Source organism: Tubulanus polymorphus, chromosome 5 (genome assembly GCF_964204645.1).
Source record: "Tubulanus polymorphus chromosome 5, tnTubPoly1.2, whole genome shotgun sequence".
NCBI classification, from domain to species: Eukaryota; Metazoa; Nemertea; class Palaeonemertea; order Tubulaniformes; family Tubulanidae; genus Tubulanus; species Tubulanus polymorphus.
The window spans coordinates 4305720-4327161 of record NC_134029.1 but is presented as its reverse complement, the minus strand read 5'-3'; the positions used below and the strand labels follow the sequence as shown (position 1 = coordinate 4327161).

The 21442-nt window shown below is 37.5% G+C and overlaps 3 protein-coding genes across 3 annotated transcripts; all 3 read right to left on the bottom strand.

Annotated features, from left to right (window-relative positions):
- Positions 1 to 3: 3 nt before the first annotated feature.
- On the bottom strand, positions 4 to 5573 carry LOC141905763 (bile acid-sensitive ion channel-like). The gene is made up of 11 exons (XM_074794776.1): positions 4786 to 5573; positions 4467 to 4606; positions 4119 to 4219; positions 3525 to 3644; positions 2799 to 2951; positions 2227 to 2374; positions 1900 to 1956; positions 1061 to 1217; positions 750 to 841; positions 399 to 569; positions 4 to 309 (listed from the first exon to the last, which is right to left on the bottom strand). The coding sequence occupies exons 1-11, from the start codon at positions 5076 to 5078 to the stop codon at positions 236 to 238; spliced, it is 1506 nt and encodes a 501-aa protein (XP_074650877.1). The 5' UTR covers positions 5079 to 5573; the 3' UTR covers positions 4 to 235.
- A 708-nt stretch (positions 5574 to 6281) lies between these two features.
- On the bottom strand, positions 6282 to 10312 carry LOC141905390 (glycine receptor subunit alpha-4-like). The gene is made up of 7 exons (XM_074794235.1): positions 10288 to 10312; positions 10171 to 10238; positions 9491 to 9723; positions 8979 to 9061; positions 8515 to 8661; positions 7664 to 8160; positions 6282 to 7053 (listed from the first exon to the last, which is right to left on the bottom strand). The coding sequence occupies exons 1-7, from the start codon at positions 10310 to 10312 to the stop codon at positions 6739 to 6741; spliced, it is 1368 nt and encodes a 455-aa protein (XP_074650336.1). The 3' UTR covers positions 6282 to 6738.
- A 4844-nt stretch (positions 10313 to 15156) lies between these two features.
- LOC141906448 (organic cation transporter protein-like) lies at positions 15157 to 21407 on the bottom strand. Its single transcript, XM_074795750.1, has 9 exons — positions 20795 to 21407; positions 20209 to 20439; positions 19180 to 19376; positions 18988 to 19094; positions 18694 to 18898; positions 18118 to 18252; positions 17955 to 18034; positions 17608 to 17807; positions 15157 to 16590 (listed from the first exon to the last, which is right to left on the bottom strand). The coding sequence occupies exons 1-9, from the start codon at positions 21122 to 21124 to the stop codon at positions 16315 to 16317; spliced, it is 1761 nt and encodes a 586-aa protein (XP_074651851.1). The 5' UTR covers positions 21125 to 21407; the 3' UTR covers positions 15157 to 16314.
- Between the last annotated feature and the right edge of the window lie 35 nt (positions 21408 to 21442).

Below are 21442 nucleotides of genomic sequence, written 5' to 3'. Positions count from 1 at the left end.
AGATTTAAAAAACACATTTCATCTCTTAGAAGAATTTATTTCATATTCTATAAAATTTCGTTTTACAATCATATAGTAAAATGTAACCATAAAATGTAGCTCAATTTTTTCTGTATACGTGAATATACTTTAGCGTTATTATATTGTAAACACTGAGTAAAACATAAGATAACTTCTAAACTCTAAAATAGCTGATAGGGAAGGACAGGTGGCAACACATGCAGGCGTTCACGAATTACGAATCTGGTATGTTGTGTTTGAGCATTTCGAGCATTTCGGAACCTTTTCTACTCGAAGGTTTGTCATCATCTGTTAGCAGATACGAAAAGAAGACAAGTCAAGGTAACACACCGATTTAGTTCATACATCGCATAATATGTTATTTTATGATCATATACCAACTAATGATTCATTGTGGCCCTTTTTCGTCGGTTTCGGCAGCTGTTTTCTGTACGAAGCGCCTCTCAGTCTGAAAAAGCTCAACAAGCGAATGATTCCGTATTCGATGAATTCGAACAGCGTTCCGACGCTCAAACCGATAAACAAACCCAACTGGCCACCGACATTACCTGTAAATGAATATTTTTGAAAACTATACACAAATTTACTCTTCTGAAATCTTCTGAAACATACATTTAGATATGTATATGTGATATCCAGTTCTCGAAATTATATTGCCAATGGATGAATATACTGCAAATCCGTGGGACTGATGATCATCCTCGAATCAATACTTTCTCAATACTTACTCAGGAGACTGCCGACAGTCATTGCCGGATAAATCTCCGTAACGTAGATCCTCAAATCCTCGTAGAATACATCCAACATAACGACATTCCGTCTAAAGAAATGATACAAAAGTTTCTTTATTCTATCCTACGTTTTCTGCAGTTTTACTGCACACCTGGCGATGATCTCTAGGGTGAGATCGAAACGTCGTGTACTTAATATATTTCAGATTGTTCGAATGAATGAATTTCTTGATTCTAAATTTCTTTCTATTTGTAGACAGTGGGTTTTTATCTTATTATCCGTTCATCCGTTACATATATATATTTACCGTATAGACGATGAATTCAAACCTATGTAGGAAGCGAGCGAATCAGATATAGGCGAATTCGGTATCGACGAGTAAGACATCTGAATCGGGTGCGAGATTTCGCGACAGCCGTGGACACAATGACCGCAGTATGACGTCATATTTTGTCGTATTTTCGCTGGAAAATTGAATGAAACACATGAAATAATTAAATCCTGGTAGATTCTATCATGACGGCGACCCTCGAAAAATATTGTTCGGTCATGGCAGGGTTAAACCGTATATAACATTTGGATGTTTATGTTGTCAAATTTACATAAAAACAAAATGGAGGAAATCAAAGGGAAAATGCGTCGAGCAAAAATCATAATATACATATATAATCATACAATAATATTTTTGATCGCGTGCTAAACATAACTAGCGTGAAAATTGGAAAAGAAATAAAAGAGATGCGATTTATGCGGGAATACTATGATACACTAGGACGTGTGTTATTAGGTTAATGAGACTATCCTTGAAACATCAACGATTGTTAGATGATTAATTCTACTTGATCCAATTTCAGTGAAAGGTCGACTTGCAACGCACCGGCTCTAGCAACATCTAATATTACCATTGAATATATCATTACTCATTCAACTCTGCGTTCAGATTTATTTACACAGGCTTTCGACCATGATTTCAAAGTATGTTCATGAAGATATTTATATAAGACAACATAATACGTGTACATATTTTTCTTATTCTTTACAAACAGTTTGTGGTATCAGAGTTGATAATACAGGTAGAACGTACTTTACATCATATGTAAAAATGTAGCAGCATTCGTTTATGAGTCGCACATGTTTCATACTTACACAGGAGATTTCGAGCACAATTTGCTGTTTGTTGAGGATCGCAAACTGGATATTTCCCTGAAAGAAGTAACGAATTCACTATTACCCGCCTACTTGTTACGGATGGAACTAGAATGAATACGAAAATCCATTAGAAACAATTAATGGCTCAACACGAGACCAAAAGCCAAAAATTAAAAAAGAATGGTTTGATGTGCTAAATGTTGAGAACGAGAGTTTATTTATAGCTGATACGAACTTTCCCTTTCAGTATAAAACCAATCAAATATCTTTGATCTCGTCGATTTCGTAAAATTAGGGATATGAAATTCATATTATAGAACTTGCCTGGAAAATGTAGAATTTTACACTGGCAATTATGATTGACCAATCGATCTTTACATTCTAGGATACAACCTGATTTCGAATAGAAGGGGAAATATTTCAACCTCCTTTTAGGATCGCATTCTCCCCACGGCTTTTTCGCGTTACGCAACTGAAAAATCAAAACTAAAGCTGAAATTCATCTATTTCCAGTGAGCTCATATCGAATATTGGTAAAATAGAAATTACACGATGGAATCTATCAGATCAGAAATTATTAAATCAAAATGCAATATTTCAGTTTCTCCGAGAACATGGTTTTCATTAACAGTTGATTGGCTGCAAAATTATAGATAAAAGTATGAATATATTCAAGTCAAAAAACCATTTGTGCCTACAGATATATAAGGTGTGCATGCATATTAACTTTTAGGTTATTTTTACACTTCCCATTGAGGGAATGAACACTTATCCAGTTTTTCAGACACTTATTTTATTTAGTTACACAGAAATAAATTGGGTCACAAAGCGAGGGATCCTTGACCGAGTAATCAAATTTGAGTGGATATTGTGTCGAATTCATGACAAAATGTTACCTCGTATGTTCTGGCAGCCACGTACGCTTTCAAACCTGGTCCGACTGATATTCCCTTAGAAAGAACATCGGGCGCTTCGTGTTGGGGATGAACGTGCAGTCTTAGACCTGATTCGACATTACCGCTCCACAATAACGTACTGGTATATTCGGACTATAATGAATTTCGAGAGGACACGTCAAATTTCGTAAACGAACAAATCAAATGAATATGAACCAACTTAGGAAGGCTATTTTTCCAACTTCTGAGAACTGAGCACGCGAAGAATCATTTATCTGAACTTTGACGCCGTTTATACTATGCGCATAATGCGTTGCGTTAACAATAATTAATACGCTAGTCGCCTATTTGCCAAGTTAAACAGCTGGCTCTCTGGTAACAATAAATTAGAACCCAAGTCATGAAGCCATGAAATCATCGTAAACTCGTAGTATATTGATGTAAACCTATAACATTTAGGATTTTATTGTTGGACCTTGGGAACAGTCTTCATAGTACCGGTTCTTATCAATCAACATTCTCATTCTCATTAACACCAATAATCCAAATTTAATCATAATAAACTTCGCTAAACGACCCTCTAGTGTCTAATCAATTTCATAATCTAATCTAGCTTCGGGATGAAGATGGGAATCTACGGAGCGGAGGGCATTGGTGCCAAAACTTTCAATTAATGTAGATAAAGATGAAGTCTGACATTCAATTCATCAGCGTACTAGAAGGTACCTCTTTGATATTCAACATAATCTGTAAACCGTTTCCCGATCCTGAGAGATATTGTATGTACTTTTTATTCTTGTTGAACTGATAGCAGCTACCGTACGTTGTAAACGTGTGCCAGAAATCCTGAAAATATATTTGGAAAAATAAAAGCGTCGTGTATCTAAAACTCCCTTTTTAACCACGATTATTATTTGTCCAGTACAACTATATGAAGCACGGTCACGATTGACTCTTCAGTCAAAATTAGTTTAACCACATCTATGGAACCGACCCTATATATCCGGAAAGCTATTTTCTTTTAGGTTACACGAAAAGAATTGGTTCCCGGAGACTCGTAACGACCATTCTGAGAGTAATATTTTCCTGTGCGATAATGGACGCATGGATATGTAACGCGGTTACAAAGTTCGTCATGTCAATTAACGGAAAAAATTAAATGGATTCATAAAGATTTAGCGTCCAAGCACGTCCGCTAAAACCCATCGGAATACCGAAAAAACGCTAAAACTGGATGATGAATGACGAAAACCACGTTATGTTATCGCCATAACAAATAATAGTCATATATGCACTACGCGTAATCAGATATTGACTCACGTTGGTGGAACATTGCTGTCCATTGAATTTACAGTGTAACAGTGTTTCATTATCGAGTTTCCAGCCGGCTTTTCTCGTAACCGCTGCGATGTCAAAACCATCTAAGAAAAAAAGATAACGTGATAACGATAAATTGCGTAATTGGAAGCCAGTCCACGATAGAAAAAACCGCGAAAGCGTGAAATATTAGTATTGGTATCAGGTCCTAGACAAAAATCAATTCTGGATTTTAATTCAGTATAGATAATTATGTTTAATCAATTGGCGTAGTTGGGAGATTTGATTGGCTGCAGATTCTTGCGCGCCTTCGACGATTGGTTTATTAGAACAGAAATATGCAAAACTCACTCGGGAAAAGGTGGCTCATGTTTGAGAGGTATGCACCAACATCAAAACCAGGTAACATCGCATCTTCAACATCCGAGAACAACATTGAACCGGCTTCAACGGCGTAACGTTCGGCCGGGGTCAATAACGATTTCTGATAACTAAAAACAATTTCACTCTTTGTAATATCAAGAACTTCAACAACATATAACCGTATCTATCTGTCAGAAAATATTTCGCTGTAATCTATCGTTCGTTTGGAAATACTTTTTAAAAACCTATTGCGATGAATAGTACAGGTTTCTCAGTATGTTTACATCTCATTATAGCTGATACTTACGTGTTGAAATTACAAATGGTGACAGCTGGAAAAGTAAGACTCGGATTTTCTTGCACAACAATTTGTGTTGCCGTCCCATACGAATAATAAGCAACGAATTGCAATATTATTTGCCACGACGTCAAACAGAAGGCTGCGATGATAAACACGGCCCAGAAAACCTTTTGCAAACCATGCGTGGAGCCGATAAGTCTCCAAAATCCGTGACAAGTCGTCCCTGAGCTGAAATCCGAATCGATTTCTTTTTGAATTTTTGTTCGACGTAAACAGTTGTTATTCGTCTGCCGAGCCATAGTGAAATACGTCCTCTGAAACGTTAGTTACAACGTTATGAATATATACGTGCGTCCTAGGAAACAAACAAGACTTCGGTCATACGATTGTATCCGATGATATCACGAGTTTAACTGTGTTGTTCCCTATTTCGTACGGATCTCACCGGACCCATCGCGGTATTTATTTTATGCAGGTGTCTCTAAGCCGGTAATGTATTGCTGGCACCGCCGTGTTGTTGCCGTTCGTTTTTCATAGATTGAATGCTGCGCTGTTTTATTTGCCGCGCATACATATGACGGCGGCAATACCCACTTCCCCGCACTGTCGCCCTAAAAAACGGGAGTGAATAGGTAAATCTGTTTGCCGGTCGGTCTAGAGAACAACGAAGTGTTAAACGACTTCGCCCGTCGCATCGAATATTGATAACGTTGATAGCATTGAAATGTTTATTCAAGGTAATTATGAATAAACACGAATCAATGTGACTTATGGCGGTAAATCAGAATGATACGAAGCGATTGCAACCTGACCCGAAGGTGTTTTATATCAGTGTTTGTTTCCCTCAGAGAATATCCAAATGATCGCCATTACAAAATGATTGCTATAGGCGTGGAAACTGGGGAACTGGACGACAGATACTCGACGCAGTCTGTGAGAAGTGAAATTGTCACTCCACGTAGTTGAAAATGAATAATCGTCTAAATTGTGCTTTAAGAAACAGTAGTAGACAGACATCCCTATGAAAAGAAATATCTAAAACCACTTTTTAAAAATATGACAGTTCGTACAAGTAATATCTAGATGTAATTGAAATATAGATAGATATGCACGTATATTATGGATTGATCTTAATACACAATCAGTATTGATTCTTTTTAAAGAAATTCTTATCTTTTGGAGATAAACGAAATGATTGTGTGTATATAAGTCACGAATTTCAACGGCCGTCGATTGACGAGACAAAAATAGTCTCCAGTCGTTTCTTTTTGCGTGCAGCAAATTTAAATGAATGTACAATGTATGAATATTCTGACTTCACGCGTCACAGTCCGCAGACAACTCGATTACGATGCGCTGTGGGAGTCCCTTGAATTACTTCGGCAGAGAAATAAGTTGAAAATATTCGACTACTTTATTGAAATGAAATAATTATTATTGACACAATGATAGTAATTACTGCAACATCAACTGCGATAGAAAAATTAATACAGATACCGGTATATCATCTCGAAATAGTATTTTCGAATGAAATATCATATTTACAAGGTTGCGTATTAAAACAGAGGTTTACCCTACACTAGTATCCGTCTCACTTTCCCTAAAAGGCAACAACAATCCAGTTTCATTGAACCCCTGCCTCAAACTATTTGATTCTCGACTTTGAAACTTTCTTCCACAGTTAAATGTAAAACTGTGACGACTTTCGATGATGAATTCTTGCCCTAGTTCAGATCTAAGAAAAATATGAAACATTTGTTCGAAAAAAATTCATTGTCGGTAGAGAGTTAAAATGTAATATTCCGCAACTAGACTATATGAAAATAGTGGAACAAAATGTATATCTTGTTTCACGTTATAAATACAGTACATCTTTATCAAAAAATGTTTCTGCTAGTTATTGATACATGTTTTTAGACGTCCTCTCCGCGCGTACTTGAGTTAGATACATGTTAGCCGCTACTTTGAGCATTCAAACACCGTACCAGCATAATACGTCCAATAGCCGATATTAAATATAACAAAACCCAACGGGAATAAAACCCTGGACACTTTGTCGATCTTTTGCGAACACCACGAGTCGGTGGTGAAAGCATCTCTACCAAACTGATTACAGCACGACGAGTTTTCGGAGTTCTCTTTTTCGGTGTTTGATGTCGGCTGACAATCCGGCGCAACAGCATCCGGAACGTTAAAGTCTAAAGTCGAGGATGGCAGACTTCCGTTTCCTAACGAATACGCGCGACTTCTAAACGACCAGTGCATCACAGGGACCTGCAATTAATTAGTAAAATACGAATGCATATTATTTTCGTAAATTCATCAGTAGATTTGTGAATCATAGTATAGTTCTACCGAAATAATAACGATTGATTTATCATAAAACAGTTTAGTCATATTTCTTACTGGCATAATTTGTGGCCAAAACGAATTTGTGCGAATAGAAATGCTTAAAAATCTTGTCTTTCACATCGCTGTGACGGTTTACTATTACATATATACAGTCCTACATTGATACGGTGTTATCGCAACAGCTGTTACTCCTTATATAGGCCACCCGATTTCTATCCGATGAAAATATATATCGAAGATGCGGATCCCATTCCACCAATTATCATTAAAAAATATTCCTTTAAATTGAAAATCGGAAGCGCCCTGGGGATAAATATCTATTGAAAAATATTCGAGGTTAATTTCGAGTTTGTAACTCGGAGAAAAACTAGTATTTTCGGTTAAGGGTGAATTTTGTAGGCTAATTTAACCTCGAAAAGCACTTCCAACTGAGAGAATTATAGTTTGCGCGGTGTGGCAAATTAACTTCTACATTTGAATTCCCATATTCTACGTGTTTTTATTCGATTCACGACAGCGTATCGATACCTACTCTCTTTCGCGCCCAGTTGTCACCATTTTGCTGCTGCCCGGGTAAGGTATCCGGTAAGCTATCCGATTCGTCGACGTTTTCGGCGAATATTCTATGATTTACTAAACTGGCTTTGTTCGTCGCGTCTCGTTTCGGCGACGGTTTCTTCGGCGATTTAGCCTTGACACCGCCCCAACGTTCACGGCGAGCCATCACGTTGGAAAAGGCGAACTCGAGAAAGGCCATGAATACGAAAACAAGACACGTCGACATCCAGACGTCGATTGCCTTTATGTACGACACTTTCGGAAGCATGTCTCGGATACCGGCGCTTTGCGTGGTCATCGTCAACACAGTGAGTATTCCTAGAGATATACGGGCAGGCGTGGCGTTGACATCCAACCAGAACGATATCCACGATAACACGACCACGAGAATGTTTGGCAGATACATCTGTACGACGTAATAACCCGAATCACGTTGAAACTCGAATTTCGCTTCCAAAACAGAATAGTTCCCTATAGGAAATAGATATAGAGGAGAAAATCATCATCTCAAATGATTATAGTTGATGTTTAAAGCTGAAAAGGAATAAATGAAAAAAATTCCCGCAATATCAACGATCAAAAACGAAAAATTTAATTGACGTTTCGCAATACTTATCATTCATCAGAGATTTATTCAACGGGCTTTTAAATTAATTTTTGCTCATAGATAGAAGTAATCACAGTGAAACAAATCATTTGTTTGTTTATCAATGATATTGTGGGTTTATCATTAAAACTATATTGATTACAATTTATTCCAAATTGTTTCGCCTTAGAGGAATCATTCTTGACTTAAAAATCGGCAATTTTTTAATGTACGCTTACCTGAGAAATAAACATCATCGACGGCTGATGTCGTCACACACGGAGAATAGAATTCAGGCAAATTACTCTTTTCATTACGTACGAACTTCACCGCTGTGGATGTCGGTGCGGTCCAGAACAATTTCACGTGTCTCGTCGTATGGCCAACTGAAATTTATCGAAAAAAGCTTTTACAAGTGTAGGCTTTTTAAACATGAGGGCATTTCCTCTTAGAAGATGTTAAGTCACAGCGTGGGCTTTAAAAAGTTCTGTTTTTGGGCACAAAATTCTGTCCTAATTCTCCATTTATTTTAGAGGAAATCCCTACGATCGGAATCATCAAATCATCTAACTTTGCCATCATCAAATGTATGCTATAGAAAAAATATCTAAAGCTTCAAATAGATCAGGCGATGTTTATAGTTTAAATCACTCTGAGAAACAAACAGGTTTTAGACGTCATAAAACTGCCGTGCGTTACTTACAGCTTTCGATTTTCAGATAACAGGTCTGTACATCAAACGGAAAATAGGTGAATTTCATATGGCAAGATATCGTTATCGTCAGCCTTGAAATATCAAGAAAAAGCCATGCAAAAGTCGCCTACATATTATTTCGAAGGTTCTTACGTGAAATATAGGATGATCGGGAAATCTGAAATCAGTTCCACAGTAATGAGTAAGAGTTTATTTACTCTGAGTTAAAATTAGTTCATTTTCAATAAGTTAACTTTCAGTCAAATCTTGACATAGCACTGTGGAACAGGGTTCCTGAAAGATGATCATGGACGGAAATGGGGGCGAGTAAACATGACGAAAACTGATAGAATATTGCTTAAAATCTTAAAACAAAACAGTTGTAAAGATTGATAGTTTCAACGTTTGCGTGGCGGTAATCTGCTGTTGTTATTTCATAAGCAACGATGCAATCTGATATAATCGCCTTATTGTCGCGCGATTGTAAGTATTTGATGAGTAAATCGACGGCAGCGGCGCACCTCTGACTGTAATAAATCGTTCCGTTTGGAAACAGGTGGAACAGCACGTTCGGCATCGTAATGCTGTGCCGTACGGCTTTCTTCTCCTCCCGAAAATACGTGTCCGGTAACCAAATATGACTGCTTCTCTCGCTGCCTAATGATATCGAGTCGTCGGGGCCGTAATTAGCTAAACTAAAACTCAGTCGTTTATCTTGCCACATCTGACGAAACAGCCCGTGTATGGTGTAGTCCTGCAAACACGAAAAACACACAGATAAATCTATTTACGATAGAACGACTCGGTAAATCTTATTTAAAATATCAAAAGCGTTCAACCAAAATAAATTTGAAAAAAGGTGCATGTATTGTAGAGCTGGGGTTTTTGACGTCAAAATTTATTGTTCATTTGCAACGGAAAATTATCGTGCTTGATAAGGCTAAAGCAACTGTATACCTATTTTATTAGGCGTATGTATTTTTTAGAATGCACATAAAATCGTTTACTTTGCAGTAAATCATCTTAACGATATGTCATTAGTTTTGGCTGTGTCGAATGACGGTTGCTATCAAGATTCTTTCCCGAAGATTCTTTGAATTCACCCGTTTGGGAATGCTTACAGCGAGCAGATGAGGAATTGTAAATAATGAGGGTCTTCTGACTGTAATTCTAACGGGAATTAACACCGAACAGATCTTACCATGTTAATGGCGCTTACGCTAGCGATTTCAATTATACGAAAGCTGCAGTTGACAACAACAGGGACACCTATAAACGAGAGAAATTGTTATCGGTACGTCTAGTTTTTTTTTCTTACAAGGGAGCTCCTGTTGATTGTACATTCTGGTCGTTATTCTGGTTTTTTCCCGCAAACACTGGAATAATAGCCATCTATGAATAATGTAACCTGCCAAAGCAAGTAGATCCAAGAGGATACACAAAAATATCGATGCCAAGACGAACATGGTTTTGCCGCAACAAAACGAAAGTTGTGAAATCTTTGAACCGGCTTCACATTACAGATTTATTCATTTTTCAGTTTTCTTCGTTTTCCTTGCTGAAGTAAAGTTCAATTTGTGAATATTGAATTTCTTCGCAGTGCTGACACTTACTTTCGTTGGCAAACGGGCGTGTAAAACGATCATATCGTTGTTCGCTCATTAATTGCTGAATAACGTCCGATTCATTACAAAGTCTGAAGTAAGAAGATATTAGATTTTACCTGTCATGATATGTGTTATGAGATTCTGTTGTTTTTATTCGGTAATTTGGACTCACTGACGAGTTGTCAGTGACACCGCAGATAAGTGGTCGCACAGCGGCCCACGCAATAAACGTATCAAGGAGAAAACGGATTATATATATATATATATATATATATATATATATATATATATATATATATATATATATATATATATATATATATATATATATATATATATATATATATATATATATATATATATATATATATATATATATATATATATATATATATATATATATATCGCTGTTGCCAACCCTAAAACCCTCTTCATGTAATGCGCCTGCCAACAGGATTGTTTCGTAATCAGGTGTCAGCAACACCAAATGACAATATGTATATATGTATTTCAAGCATAAGCACAAGGAACAGCTAGAAATCGATCTAATTTGGATTTGTCATTTCAATCTCAAAATATCTCTATTCTGCGAATAAAAGTGTGCCAATGGTTAGTTGATAGCGCAATTGAAAATTGCCAATTAAGGCGAGAGACCTTAGGCAATAATTGATACTTCACAGTTTACGCGCATTCGTGGAATCTCAAGAAGCAAGTAAACGAAGCTGGTCAAAATATCGTTTTAACAGCCACGCCTCGTAGGTGACTAATCATCAATTTGACGATACACAAGAAAAAAATGTAAATACTAGAAATGTTAACATAAGAAATGCTTGGAATGTATTGAGATGACATTCGAATACTTCAAACGTAATTTTTCTCTTCGGAGTTCATGTAAATGTATTATATTTTGTCGAGCAAACAATAAATTCTAAGAAATCACGCAATCATGTCGTAATTTTCCGATCGCGATGCGATGTAACGTTTTACACGTTCAATTTCAACAGGCGCCATCAATATTCATCGACGGCGGCGGCGGTCGGTGTTCGGTTATCAATAAAAACAGTTCTTCAATTTCCGTTAAGGGTTGTTTGACGAGCGCACGCATTGTTATTCAGTAAGATACATATCCGGAAAATGTCAATTATTGCCCACTCTATATCCATTCCTACCCGTTACCATACAACTATGCCATTATAGACTTAAATCGGGCGTTGATCGATCTCGCTGTCGTCGTTGTAATCACCGAGTTTACGCCAAATTTCATCGATATATAACTTATCACGTTTGTTATACCTTTTATTGTCAGAAACCCGACATTGCGTAATTTGGAAAAAAAAAGCAGTTAACACTTACCTTGTGCTCGGCAGAGAGGCGAGGAAAATGAACAACTTCACTAGGGTGCACCGCATCATAAAGTCGGGTATGCCACATAATTATATTTTCACATCTCACGAGTCGTAACACAATCGGCCATGCAGAATGGAATCCACATCTTTAAAAGGTGTAAATAAAAATCTCATCACCATTGAAAAAACACTATATCCGATAGTAGACAAAAACCCACAATAAAAAGAAAAAATATATGGTAGCTTAACGTTTCAACTCAATTCTATGAGCCATTTTCAAAAACTGCTGTTAGAATTGAGTTGAAACGTTAAGCTACCAGATAGTTTTTCTTTTTATTGTGGGTTTTTGTCTACTATTGATATTGGACAGCCACTTGTCTATGGAAACCACTATATCCGATGATAACGAAAAACAAAGTCCGAAAATGTTTCCTAGAGCTATAAGTAGTTCATTCGACGTTTCGACTATAGTCTAATAAACATCTTCAGGAATACCAGTATTCGTTATTATTGTGGGATTCCTCTATATATGAAAAATCATATTTCTATAAGTTTTTTAAAAACGTGGATGTCTGGATGAGCGCTGAAAGTGGGTCCCCTAATTCGAAATTTCGGTTTCGAAAAAAAACGATTGATTGTGGGCCCGTGAAGCCGGCCGTCTCGATAAAACCCTATAAAACCCTACAATAAAACCCTAGAAAGACAATCAACTGAAGTGATCTATTTCCCATAAGTGTTCTTCTTTATGGTCGAAGCAAAGAGCGTGGCTTAGAAATGGTTGAAGATGGAAAATGATGTAGTTGGACGGACCGGAAAGCTTATTTTGGCTTTCGGTTTTTCACTCGAAATTCGATCTTGATTTGCAGAAGTCATTCAGTGTTTCACCTACGAGAGTGGAGGCAGCTGTGAGTTATAGGCTGATTCTCACGCAACTCGAGTGAATTTGTCGTTTCTGATCAGGGGCGGATCCAGGGGGATGGGTAGACAGTATTGGAAGGAAATTTAAGGGCACCTTTCTGATCTTAGGGCACACCCAGTATCCAGGTCAATGCGAGTGCCGAAGGCGCGAAGTCCTTCGAAGGGGGTATGGGGGCCCTCCCCCAGAAAATTTTGAAAATATGGTACCATTTAAAGGCTTTTAGAGGGCTTCTAGAGACTAATTCAGAGCAATTCAGAATAAACAACCCGGACACGGAATTAGCGGTTGCTGAAATAATGCCTTTCAAAATATTGCCGGTGAAATTTCGAAGGGCACTTAACAATTCTAGACCGTATTGGGCAATACGGCTAATACGGTCTGGATCCACCTCTGCTGATGTTCACTAATCGTTCAATATCCGTCGTTTTGCAATACACATCCATTAAACAGATTCCGGCGATGAGTCTTCATCAGGAAACTAGTATTAGATTTTGAGAATCAAGTCAGGTAACGTTGGTTTCTGACGGGCGTATTCGCTATGCGGCTGATTAATGCACACGCGAAGAATGCCATCCCCTAAATTCAAATTTATTCAGTTCCATTACTCTGAACTCATTACTATGACAGTGATTGGAAAAGGTTTAGTACCGTACCTCAATACCATCATGAATATTCTAATAATTATTGTGGAAATACATGGTTAAAGCATTCTATACAAATTCACTAAAATGATTTAGGCTTCGATAACGGCCCCATTTTTACCATCATATAACGTCTGTTGCGCTCGACCTCCAAGCAATATCATACATATTCATATGTGTACTTCATCAGTATTTCACCTGTTTCCTATTTAAATCTGACGTCATAGAAGTCAAATTCTGCGCACCTTTTTAAACTACGGACCCCGGGTATAGCCCGGGTAGGCCGACATCAAATTGATTAAATGCGTTAGTATCTGCTTACCTTATAAAACAAGACCATCTTTGCAGATTATCAGGATTTCTACTTAATAATTCTTATGTTTTCAGCCCGAGTTCGAAAGCTCTCTCGAACAGCTGTCTGTATCGTAGCGAAAATTGACTCAATTCGGTCAAAATTGATGTCATACTGTATGTAACATGTATGTGTGATGTATCAATAGAATGCATATTCGTAAGGAGGCATCTGTTGCAAACCTTGATATGACATTTCCCAAAAAATACGTTCAGTCTTAATAAGCTTCTTCTAAAACATCTATAGGAGGTTCGTTTTTTAAATATTTTGCCCCATTCCACTTTTTGTGGAATTGCCGTTTTCTTCATTAGATCTTGCAACATATTCTACCGATTTGTGTTCATTATTGATTAAGAAATAACCTCTATAACGACTTTTAGGAATCTACGTGTTGAAAATACGTTATGGATAAAAACTTGCCTCGGAATTGTATCGGTCAACTAGATTTGTCCGAGCTAATAGTATGAGTTATTCTGAATAACTCTTCCTCTAACAACATTTTATTGACCCAAGGTAGAGATCAAATTAATTAAGATAGTTGGTGGACTTACCGTGACGTTGATATTCAATCCTATTTCTAAAGAATTTTTACGTACGTACCATCAATCAGACATGCCAGAGCTCCGATCATCGCAAGAGTTTCTGCAGACGAGACATTACACTCCAGAGGTGTTAACGTCATGCGCGCTTGCGTTGTATCAAATAGAATCTAATACGGTACGTACGAGCGAAGCGCAAGCGACGCGCACAGATTCCAGAAAGAATATGCAATTAAATGACAAATAGATATCCCTGTCCATAAATAATGCATGAACGATATACTTACCAAACGTAATTAACTGTATGTAACTATACTGCTGTATGTAACTATACTGCTGTGTAGGAACGTTGTTCTTTATCGAAATACTGAGACGTGAGAAGATTTGTGAGGTAACCGTCCACGAATTTTGAAATTATTCAAATTTGAAATAATTCAAATGATTCTTTTACATTCCCTCAGTCACCTGTCAAAAATATATAATTATTTGATAATTCATCTGTTTCGTTGTATTTGTTACATATATACCGAATAGTTAAAGTTACCGGAACCTAATTCTGTTCGGAATCGATGTTCCGTCCTGCTTGCTTATGGGTGAATGTTCATTCTCGGTTGTTTGCCGTTCATTTTCGATTCAGGTGCAAACACGAAAAAAGAATCAGTTGTCCTACAGGCTTATTGATTTGATTATTAGGTTAACACGACTCCAAAAATTCCTATCCACTCATGAATTCGACGAGAAGTGAAAACACAACGACATTTAAACCCATTTTATCATGTTTATTTCGATTTTAAATCTATGGATAAACACACAATTTATATACTAACAAACCGGCAAATTCATTGGAATTCTTTTAAGTGTAAAAATCATAACTGGCAGGATTTATAAATGAGCGTTCCAGTTCTGAGATCCACACACAACGTATCAGAATCATATTCAACGAACACAGAAAATACTGAAATCCTGACGTTAACTACAGAAACGTGAGATTCATGTACGTCATCAGATACATATAGTGTAAACACTCGTTTTAAAATCAGAAGAAACCTGATTATCTAAAGAATGCTTTCTTTCACAATGCGCGAGATTAATCTTGATCAGTTTGGCTAAAACACCTCTTACATAACACCGCATGATAAGGATACATCGAGTATTATAATATAATAATCACGATGGTTTTTCTGGTTAACGACTGACCTGTAATGCAAAATTTCTAAGTAAACTAAATGCAATTTGTAAATCACCTGATCAATGCTAAATCAATAATTGCCTCTAAGAAAATTCGATCATCATTCGAACAAAGAAGAAGTGAACGACATGTTCCTCTCTCATGGTTCATTAGAAAGATTTTTTCTCATTTCCAAACAGTCTCATTTCCATGTTTCCCTGTGCCATATACCCTTAAGGTATTGCAAAGACAATTTCAATGATATTCACTGCCAAAAAAATGTTTTTTTACAGCTATGTTCACTGCCTTCAAGGCTCGAAATGAGTTCTGTTTGTATCCAAAGGCAATAAGTTTCAGCACATCAGAAGCATTTTCAATAATATCTACTTTAAAGATCAAAATCAAGGAGATCCAACCAAGACTAATTTTAAATTCAATTATTTGGCACAGTAATACATGTTGCACTGCAGGGACGGATCCTGAGGATATCTTAAGGAGGTTGGCTAATACGTAGAAATAAGAATATTATAGAATTTGGTTAAACCACACATGGGTACGGGCGCTGAAGCAAAAACCTTGACAAAAAAAGATGAATGGAGAAACAATGTCCACGCCCTGCTTTTAACAATGATTAACTCAATGAAATTAATCATTTTTGTAAGAAATATGAAAATGAAAACAGGGAAATCTAGGTAAACTTTGGTAAAAATCTTGAATCCGCCCTGTACAGATCACAGTAAACGCCTCATCACGTGTCACTCATTTCCACGTGTTCAGGTTTTCAGATCGATACACTCGAGTTCGGTCGAATTATATGTAGGAGAATCACAGTCATCGACTGTAACTGGACGACGATTCACAACAACAGGTGCCGGCACGGCGAAACAACACTTGAAATATCGTCGGAAATCGAGACGCGGCATTTTTTCGACGTCGTCAATCGTTTCGGGAAGCGGTTGGTTTTTCGTTTCGGGAAGACACAACGACAGCAGAGCGGCGGTGATCGCGATCAATCCGAACAGAACTCGGAAAATCTGGGAACCACCGGCCTGAAATATAAGAAGAGTTCAACCATTAATGAAATCATCAGAGCTGTGATGATAATATAGAGAATATAGACAAGTACCCTTAAGTTAGCCTTGATTTATATTGTAATACCCCTAGTTCGCGCCAGCCCTGAATACTACTTAAACTTAGTATTCCTGAAGGTCGAATTGAATAAACTATTGGCGCTCAACGAGAGATTTCTGACTTTATTCTTCATTATTATTGGGATTCTCTGTATTATAGAAGTTTAGTTTATAATTTGACTCCATACCAGGTGAAACAAATCAATTAAAAATAAGCTGAATCAATCGTTGAAGCAGCTGGTGATATAAAACTTAACTACTATTATACACAGGAAATTCTAGTCAGTAAACCCCAGTGTGGTTTAATTTCACGATCAGATTTTCACAAACCACATCTTGTCTAAGCAATCTAATTACAAAAGCTACTACCAAGGATACTAGGGTGTTACTAAACGCAGGCTGTTTAGACGGAAATTTTTCCAATGACAGATCCTGGGACACATTGCATCCCTAGTGAAGCAAGTATCAGAGCTCATTTCAAAAACAGGAGGGTAGATGGTTGCAAAAATCCAAGGTATTTGGTGCATTTGGGTTTCAAATCTCTGCTGATTTATGAATCGAGTTGAAATGACTGCGCAGTTTACAGCTCCATACTTTTTCAAAAAGGCAATGACCCTAATACAGAAATTACAGTCAGGATCTGCCACTGGCTAGAACAATCACTAATTGGCAATTCTCAATATCGATTGTGTAAAAATGATGTAAATTCACAGGCCAATCAATCGAATGTAATTAATCACATTGAATAGACAGAAACAGAGTCATACGGATTAAACGAACATTTTTCCAATACTTCACACAATTAATCAATAGCAAAAACCTCTAATCACTTTAAACCTAGTTAACACATGACGGTAACGCATAGAAAATGACATCGATTAAGCTTATGATAGAACGAGTAACAGTATCGAAAAATTGGATCTCGTTTAAACCTACCCATTCGAGCACGAAAGGCGCCATAACGGCGCCTAAAGTTTCCCAGAGCGACGACAGGCCGACGCTCGAATTGCGAATAAACGTCGGGAACATTTCAGCCGCGTAAAGATACGTCGTCGAATACGAGCCAGTAATTCCAAACTTTCCGACCATCGCTAACGTGATCATAACTGGAGTTAACCACGTTACTGTGCTACTCGCTGAAAATATAAATATGAATTGAAGCCAACACGATATTGATATCGTTACGCATGATTAAAGTATAGGTACATAACGCAAAAACTAGCGTTCATGAATGAATAAATCAGTAGATTTTGTGTGTATATTTTTGTCCAAAAAGAATTTACCGTAAGTGGCTACAAGCACGATGATTATGTTCGCAATTCCACCTATCATCAAAAAGGTAAACAACGCGATGCGGCGCCCACTGAAAAATAAGATTCGCAAAAATTTGAAGAATTTGGATTTAGAGAGCGGAAGGTTTTATACTTCTAAGAATATAATACTTACTGGCCTAGTGCGTACATGCCGGTTAAATAAGCAGGTATTTCGGCCAATCCATTCAGAAAAAAGTTGAGATAAATATTTCCCGGCAACAGAGTAAAACTGAACGAGATTCCAAAGTATAACATACTGTTGGCTAACCTGAAGAAAAATGGAACTGTACATGTCGGTCGGTTATCTGTTTATTTCTAATGAATATGAATGAGTCAAAATTGGCCACTATTCCCTACTAAAAAACAATAATTACATTAATTGATATCGTGGGTTTTTCTCACTGATATTCATCAAGACGGGAAATACCAACAATCTTAGGCTAAAAAAAATTGATACCTTGTTTCTCCGCTCTGCTGAGCTTAAATGTTGACCCGGCCGGCCGCCTATCTACCCTATACATTACTTTTTTTTAAATCGTGATCAATTTAACCATAACAGACCCGGCCGCTATAGAAATGAACTGTTTATTAATTTTATCATATTTTACAAAAATGACCCGGCCGCTGCGGAGAAACAAGGTATCATTTTTGTTTAGCCTTAATACAATCATTTTGCAACTTCATTTTCCGAAAATTGTTCATTATTTACCATGAATAAAACATGACGATTGAATACATGGCCATACGCGGACGTTTAAATATACCAAAAACGGAACATTTCCCGAGTGCACTAATTCTGCTGGAATTTTCTTCATCTTCTACGACGACTTGAGACGAACAACTCGTGCAATCTTTTTGAGCGTTGACATCATCCGTATTAATTCGATCATTGCTGCAGTCGCAATCTTCACAATCTGTAGCACATGTTATTCGCATTAATACAATCAGCACTTACACAGGCCGTGAGGAAAATTTTCAAAGAATTCACAAATTTCTAACCAACCTTGAGATAAAGCTTTGCCGTTCCATTTCGCGAATTTTCCAAGGATTTTCTGCGCATCTGCAATTCTGCCTTTGAAAGAAAGCCAAATGACCGATTCCGGTATAATCCTGAAACACAAAGTATCAACAGTCAAAGTGTATAAAGCATAATTAAACGACCTTTGAAAACAGTCCACGATTAAGACAAACTGACCAGATATAGATTATCGCCAGGAAGCTCGGCACGGATATAGCGATTTGAATATAATTCCAGTCCTTCAACCAGTAAGCGATTCCAGATAAAGCCATCACTCCGAGCGCCCAAAAAAACTGAATCCCAACACACGGCATTGTTCTATGTGTGGCTGGAAACAACTCGCAGACCGTTACGTAACCAACTAACGCAATACCCTGAAATAAACAAGAGCATTTCGAAATTTTTCCATACAGTTGACTCAGTCGCTATGGGATAAGTCTTCGCATCACTGAAGTTGTCTCTACTTTTGAGTCCAAATTTTCCAATTCAATTTATGAAGTGTAAATTTGGGTAAGTTGTCAAAACATACTGATCATCCCAATTATGCCGACGAGTTTGACTGTAGTACTCGATGCAGAACCACTTGGGATCAGCTACTCTTATAATAATAATAATAAAAATATGTGTCTTATATAGGGCTAAATCCAGCAAGGCTGCTCAGAGCGCTTTACATTTTTCGGTATTATTACCCTGGCCAATTTTATACTCTAACATGTATCAGTCATCTCTCCCTGGGGAAAAGTAACACCGAGCTGCTAACAAACGCTCAGGAGTCATCTATCAGGCCAGGTACCCATTTACTCCTGGGTGGAGAGAGGCAATGAGGATAAGTGTCTTGCCTGAGGACACTACGGCAATGTACGGGGTTCGAACCCACGACCTGGCTTCCCAGAGCCGAACGCTCAAACGGCTCGGCTACACCGCTCCCTCGATCCACTTATCTTGACTTTTAAGCATAATCTTAACAAAAAAGAGATGAAAGTGAATAAATGGCGCATGATCTACTGGTATAATGAACCGCCAAAAACTAATCTCACAGCTACATTACATCAAGCTGTATAACCACTAGCCAAGTGGAGTTGTTCTATTCTTAGACTAGTAAGTATTCTTTATTTTTAGTACGAAACCCAGGTTCGATCTCCGGTGAGTGCCGCCATTTCACTGTCACTTCTTAATTCTGTTATAGCTGAGGAAACTACGATCTACCTGATTCAGAGCGCCGATGATAAATCGCAGAACCGTGAAAAATATATAACCATCGACGAACGCGGCTCCGAGGCCAACAGCAGCTTGAGACAGTAGGTAGACGATCAGCATTTTCTTGCGTCCGATTATATCGGCGCACATCGATAGAAATATAGCACCGACCATCTGACCAATCATAAACACCGCTGTATTCAACGACACCAAATAACTCTTCCCACAAACGAGATTCCACTGAAATAAAATAATGGTCCCCACCGTTATACAAATTCTAATTAGTTTTTCATGGGTGATTTTTCAATTTTTCCAAATGGAAAACATCTTTGTAGTAACAGGTTGATAAGGTGATGAGCGTACCCTTGAACTAATCGCTTTAAAGGAGTTTTGAGCATTTTGCTCAAATTGAATGAGTTTCAAGCACCTTTAAAATGCATTGTCTACATGGAAGTTTTTAAGGATTAAAGAAGTCTTAGGGACCGTGAATAAAAGTCAATATATATATAGTGGATTTTCCACTAATGCCCAGTATCATGCTTTAGCAATAGGCATAATAATATTTACAGGAATAATGTCAATTAATCATACAAACCTCAGATACATAGGTTTTACCATGCTTCAAGACATCGAACTGACAACTAGTCGAATTCACTCGCGTTCCACACAGATATTCATCTACATTTTCCGATGAAACATGAAACGTACCTAGTTTCACGCTCACATTGGCAGTTGGGAAAGATGCGGAAATGTTCGTATCATAGGTTAAATTCGTGCAGAGTAAATCTGGTGTCAGCGCTGTAAAACTAGATACGAACGGATGCCAAGCGCCTCTCATACACACGAAACATATACATAAAAATACGAGCATCTGATAGCGACCATAGCCGCCGATTTCCTGCAGTTTCGCTTCAATGTTAATCATCGTTTATTGCGTTTGTAGTGAGTGAGTGGATAGTGATGGCGTGCTTTTCCTTATGATTTTTTTTTTCGAGTCACTTTTAAGTTATAACTATATTAGTCTTGCCCTAAATCAGATTTCTACAGTTCTTTTCTTGAGACATTGAAGGGTAACAACAGTAACACACATTGCGATGTCTTCATTCAGGGTGGCTGTATCTTAAAAAAACATTAACCAGACTTTCTCACGTTTGTATGTGTGTCGTTGACTTAGAGATTGATTTCATCAGCCCGAATTTTAATTCTCGTAATAGGGTCAACGACCTTGAAATTAATTGCTCCG

What these genes read in the sequence shown, in the direction of transcription:
- LOC141905763 (XM_074794776.1), bottom strand. Translation starts at nt 5,078, where the DNA reads ATGGCTCGGCAGACGAATAACAACTGTTTACGTCGAACAAAAATTCAA. An exon ending in CATGAGCCACCTTTTCCCGA is followed by an intron (nt 4,220 to 4,466) that starts GTGAGTTTTGCA and finishes TTTTTTTCTTAG; the next exon opens with ATGGTTTTGACATCGCAGCG. An exon ending in TGGCTGCCAGAACATACGAG is followed by an intron (nt 2,375 to 2,798) that starts GTAACATTTTGT and finishes TTGATTTTTCAG; the next exon opens with TTGCGTAACGCGAAAAAGCC.
- LOC141905390 (XM_074794235.1), bottom strand. Translation starts at nt 10,312, where the DNA reads ATGTACAATCAACAGGAGCTCCCTT. An exon ending in CGATGATGTTTATTTCTCAG is followed by an intron (nt 8,161 to 8,514) that starts GTAAGCGTACAT and finishes TATTTCCTATAG; the next exon opens with GGAACTATTCTGTTTTGGAA. An exon ending in ACAACTGGGCGCGAAAGAGA is followed by an intron (nt 7,054 to 7,663) that starts GTAGGTATCGAT and finishes AATTAATTGCAG; the next exon opens with GTCCCTGTGATGCACTGGTC.
- LOC141906448 (XM_074795750.1), bottom strand. Translation starts at nt 21,124, where the DNA reads ATGATTAACATTGAAGCGAAACTGCAGGAAATCGGCGGCTATGGTCGC. An exon ending in GGCATGTACGCACTAGGCCA is followed by an intron (nt 18,035 to 18,117) that starts GTAAGTATTATA and finishes CTTATTTTTCAG; the next exon opens with TGGGCGCCGCATCGCGTTGT. An exon ending in CGTGCTTGTAGCCACTTACG is followed by an intron (nt 17,808 to 17,954) that starts GTAAATTCTTTT and finishes TTATATTTTCAG; the next exon opens with CGAGTAGCACAGTAACGTGG.